This window comes from Ictalurus punctatus, chromosome 8 (genome assembly GCF_001660625.3).
Source record: "Ictalurus punctatus breed USDA103 chromosome 8, Coco_2.0, whole genome shotgun sequence".
Classification (NCBI taxonomy): Eukaryota; Metazoa; Chordata; class Actinopteri; order Siluriformes; family Ictaluridae; genus Ictalurus; species Ictalurus punctatus.
In genome coordinates, this window is record NC_030423.2 from 24,797,779 (window position 1) to 24,802,675 (window position 4,897).

General features: G+C 45.3%; 1 protein-coding gene across 1 annotated transcript; it reads right to left on the reverse strand.

Annotated features, from left to right (window-relative positions):
* Positions 1 to 488: 488 nt before the first annotated feature.
* Positions 489 to 4,658, reverse strand: egr1 (early growth response 1). The gene is made up of 2 exons (XM_017474759.3): positions 3,967 to 4,658; positions 489 to 3,152 (listed from the first exon to the last, which is right to left on the reverse strand). The coding sequence occupies exons 1-2, from the start codon at positions 4,166 to 4,168 to the stop codon at positions 1,804 to 1,806; spliced, it is 1,551 nt and encodes a 516-aa protein (XP_017330248.1). The 5' UTR covers positions 4,169 to 4,658; the 3' UTR covers positions 489 to 1,803.
* Between the last annotated feature and the right edge of the window lie 239 nt (positions 4,659 to 4,897).

The following is a 4,897-nucleotide window of genomic DNA, read 5'->3' on the forward strand; positions in this document are numbered from 1 at the left end:
AATACGCACAAAAAAAAAGAAGACTTTTTTTTTTTTTTTTTTTTTTTTTTTTTGCACATCAATTGAATATAGTGTTATTGCAGCTCTAATTACATTCTTGCATCCAGATAGTCCTGATGGCTAGATAAACTGAATGGGGTGTATTTAATTATAAATAATAATAATAATAAAACACTGCTTACTTCCACTTTTGGGCTATAGTGTATGTAAAATGAATTAGAATGTGAGATTAATATGAGAACAGAGTACATGTACTAATATTTATATTAGTGTACATATAGTGCATGTACGTGCATTATTTTATACAATAAATTCCTATTACAATGGCTAAAGTTATAAAAGAAAGAATGTGAAAACTTCCAAAGTCTGATATTATCGCAGCGGTTTCTTTTTAAAGAGATTCTTTTTTTTTTTTAAAATTCTGTGATTCATGTGTCTGTGTGAAAGTAATCAGATCTGTTGCAAAGCAATTAAACATGAGACAAGGATTGAACATTGTATATATATATATATATATACTATATATATATATTTATTTTATTTATGTATCTGTTTAGGAAGGATATCTTGTACACCAAATATCCCATTGGCAGTTAAGCGCATTCAATGTGTTCAGAAGCCATAAACAGTCACTTTTCTAAACAAACACAAATACAAAATAAAAATAACGACAAAATAATGGACTGCATGTAAATAACATACAAAAAAATCCCATGCCTACTCAGTAGGTAACTACAGCATTCCAACTCCTGTAGATATGTACATTTCAGTTACAAAAATATAGATTTCTTTTTTTGCTTACATCCCAAAAACATGAAGCAGTGCCCTCATATTGTTTCCCTTCGTTCCTTGAAATGACTTTCTGAATAAAGGAGAAAAAAAAAGAGAGAGAAAAAAAGAGAAAATCCCTTAAACCTTAAGGCCGGATGCAAGGCATCCACTCGCGCGTATCTGTCAGAATATCTGCAAGGCTTCTCAAAAGGCACCGAAAATGTTGAAGATTTGATGCTTTTTTTTCCCCTCTGTAATAATTCCCTCCATTTAGCAGACCTTTTGATGTCACGTTGGAAAATAGAGCGAGAGAGAGAGCAAGAGAGAGAGAGAGAGAGAGAGAGAGAGAGAGAGAGAGAAATAGTACCAGCGGATGATATTTACAAAACAAGAGAAAGTAACATTACTCTTACACATGCGTCAGAATACGTAAGTGCTCTTTACCCAAACAGAGTCAAAAAACTTATCACAGCATTTTCACTACGTACTACAGAATGTATAAAATATGGCCCTGCTCAATTTGGGATAATACAATGAAAATATTCAAATCAATTTTCACAACAATGGTACTAAAAAGTAAAAACAAACAAACAAACAAACAAAAACCTCAAACATGGCACGTGTACAATATACATATACTGTAGCTTATGTATATTCTTTAATGTCTGTTGGTAAATGCCTATTGAGGACATTTGAGCTTGAAACCTGCAGGCATTAGTTTACAACAATAAGGTCCTTTTCCTCATTTATGTTTGTACACTCGAAGGAAAACCAAAGCACTTGCCAAAGCTTGTTGCCTTACTTTGTCATCCTTAAAAGTCTTGAAAGCCTCATTTGAGGCGACGGAATAAAAGAAATGTCTTGAGTCCGTGAACGTTTGAATATTTAACTCAAGGTCATGGAAAGTGTGGCCAGAAAAGTGCTTTTTGCAGAGGGGAATTTGAGAGATTAACAAGTCTGTTAACACTTTCTCACTCTCCCAGATTGGAGCGAATGTGATGGAGGACCGTGAGGGCAGGGTGAAGGACAGTCTCAGCAGATTTCAGCTGTCTGTGGAGAAAGGGACGCCTGCATATCGGTCAGCGGGGTTGTAACCGGAGAGCTGTAGATGTTGCTGACCACGGAGTTATGGAAGGAGGTGGCCACGGGGGTCTGGAAGGTGGTGGAGGGAGATGGGTAAGTGGTGGCGATGGAGGGAGATGGGTAGGATGTATGCACAGGAGAGGAATAGCAGGAGGCTACCGGAGAAGGGAAGGATGAGACTGGAGAGGGGTAGGAGGCGATAGGAGATGGGTAGCTTGACACGGGTGAAGGGACTGAAATGGAGACGGAGGTGATGGAGTTCTGGATGGTGGTGGAGACCGAGGTGGCTTTGTCAGTCTTCTTGTCTTTCTGCCGCAGGTGGATCTTAGTGTGACGCTTGCGCTCATCGCTGCGGGCAAATTTGCGTCCGCAGATGTCGCAGGCGAAAGGCTTCTCGCCGGTGTGTGTGCGGATGTGAGTGGTGAGGTGGTCGCTGCGGCTGAAGTTGCGCATGCAGATACGGCACTGGAAGGGTTTCTGGCCCGTGTGAATGCGGATGTGGCGCGTGAGCTCATCAGAGCGAGAGAAGCGCCGCTCGCACGTCTCCACAGGGCAGGCGTAGGGCCGCTCGTGTGGTGGTGTCTTGCTTGGCCGGTTTGGGTACTTGCGCACACGGCTGGGCTTAATGAGCTGCGCCTGGTAGACACTCTTCAGCTCCTGTGAGCCTGTCTGTGTGGCGAAGGCCTTGATGGTAGAGAGCGGCGTAAGTGAAGGCTGCTGCGTCTGAAAAGGTTTCTGATCAACTGGAGCCAGGCCGATCTCACTCTGCTGCTGGGGAAACAAATAGTCGGGGATCATGGGAACAGGGAAGCTGGCACCACATGCCTTGCTGCTGGGGTAAGCCGGGGGCGGGTATGGCAGGTTGTTCCCCACTGCTGATGGGAAGTTGGCAGTAGGCTCAGGGAAGATGTCAGGGCTGGCACTTGAGTAGGTTGGAGCGGCTGAATAAATGGGGTTGGGCTCACTGTGGTGCACCGAGCAGCTCAGGCTGGGGCTGGATGTCGACGAGGACGATGTTGAAGAGGATGAGGAAGCGGAGGACGAGCTTGAAGTTGAAACAGGTGAGGAGGAGAGAGTGACTTGGGAGGTTGAAGAAGATGTGATGGAACTGGTGGGTGGGTTGACACCAACCAATCCGCTGACCAGGCTGAACAGAGGCTCCGCCCACAGGCTGTTGCTACAGTTGGCGGGCTCGAGGGTGAAGCGGCCCGTGTAGGAGATGGGGGGCAGCCGCTGAGGGGCGTAACTCTGCTCAGCCAGAGACTTCTCACAGCTCAGGGCAATTTCTGGAAGAGTATCTGCATAGACAACAACAACAAAAGGGAGAAAGTTGAGCACCATGTTCCGGATGAGTGTTTCCCTCTCAGCTTCTCTGAGACACATTAATGCACATTAAAGATCCCTGAGGTGTATGAGATGGGAGACCCCGCTGGAAGCGGAGTCTGTGTTTCCCCACTCTCTCAGACAAAGCAGCAGGTGCTGATGGAGAAGCAGAAGGACCCCCCCCCCCCCCCAAACACATACACACATTCGCTGCTGAGCTCTCCACAACATACACACATTTACTGAGCTCCCTCAGAGACAAGCACTAGAGCCAGCACAAGCTAAGCCATCTGCATATATTCTCTCTCTCTCTCCCTCTCTCTCTCTCTCTCCCTCTCTCTCTCTCTCTCTCTCTCTCTCTCTCTCCCCCACTCTCACAGCTCTTCAATTCCATTACATGGCTAAATGCAACCGATAATTTAATCAATCTGCAGTTCAGCTGGTGCAAAAATGGCCACTGATATTAACCTGCACATTTTAGATAGCTATTTTAGATGGCAATGCACACCTGACGTCTTAATGATTCACTATAAGGATAACTTGCTTATTAAGAATGCTTTGATAGACAGATCAATTGAATATATGATGATTCCCCCCCCCCCCCCCCAAAAAAGCATGATTTCATTCACATTGAAACTGCAGCAGCAGTGCCAAATATAATCTTTAAACCTCTCTTGCATTCAGTTGTTTTGGAGAACTACGTCTGAAGCAATTCAACTCCTTCAACCTTCTGCAATAAATTCCCATTTCCCCACACAGCAGAATGATGAATCAAGTCTGAGCCCTTACCTCCAGTCAGGTGGTCGTACTGGTCTCCGGGTTCCCCAGAGCCAAAGCCGGTGCCCTCGGGTGCGGAGGCGCTCAGGATCCCCGCAGAGTTGAGCATGATCATCTCCTCCAGCTTGGGGTAGTTATCCATGGGGGAGTGAGGGAAGCTCAGGTGGTCTGAGATCTGCAGAGCAGGAAGGAGCTCTGTCTTGGCTGCAGCCATCTCTCTCTGTCTGGAGTGTGTGTGGCTTGCAGAATAGCGAGCAGTGACAGATCAGCAGGTAGCCCCTCTGGGACGAGAACGGTGAAGATGCTGTGTTGCGTCTTCTTCCTCTCTCTGGCTGACCCTCCTCACTGTCTCTTGCTTGCTTTGCTTCCTTTTTGTTTTGTCCAAAAAGGTAAGAAAATCCACTTTTTTTTTTTTGGTCCCCCCTCAAAACGGATGCTTCAGGATGTCCTTTTTAATCATAACACGTCAAATTGTTCAATTTGAACATGGACCGACTCTTTTCACACCAAAACTCGGTCTTGTTCTAATTCGCAGACGCTTTTCTTCTGTTATTATTATAACTGTTCAATTCTGTTGTTGTTGTTGTTGTTGTTGTTGTTTTAAACTGTATATTTAGAGATGATATCGCACTATGTTGTCTATCAGCTATCTATCTGCCGTTGAGTCGCTTGGGCTCTCAGCGCTCTTTCCTCCGCGCCCGAGGTTCCCTAGTCCTTTATATACACTCCCTCGTGACGTAGATGTCCATATATGGACTGGAGGAAGCCCATATTTAGGCACTGCAGCCGAGGACACATGACGCGCGCCCAGGGGAGAAAAAAGAAGCACACCGGAGCTTTTTCAACTTAAATGTTTATGCAATAAATGGAGAGAAAAGCGTCCGTTCCTTCTCCGCTGCAAAATCGCTCGAGTTAAACCCGGAAAGCAGCACGAGCTCGGCAA

Excerpts from the sequence above, each read along its gene's own strand:
- egr1 (XM_017474759.3), bottom strand. The coding sequence starts at position 4,168 with ATGGCTGCAGCCAAGACAGAGCTCCTTCCTGCTCTGCAGATCTCAGAC. Across the intron at positions 3,153-3,966 it reads GTACGACCACCTGACTGGAG|ATACTCTTCCAGAAATTGCC; the intron begins GTAAGGGCTCAG and ends TTGTCTATGCAG.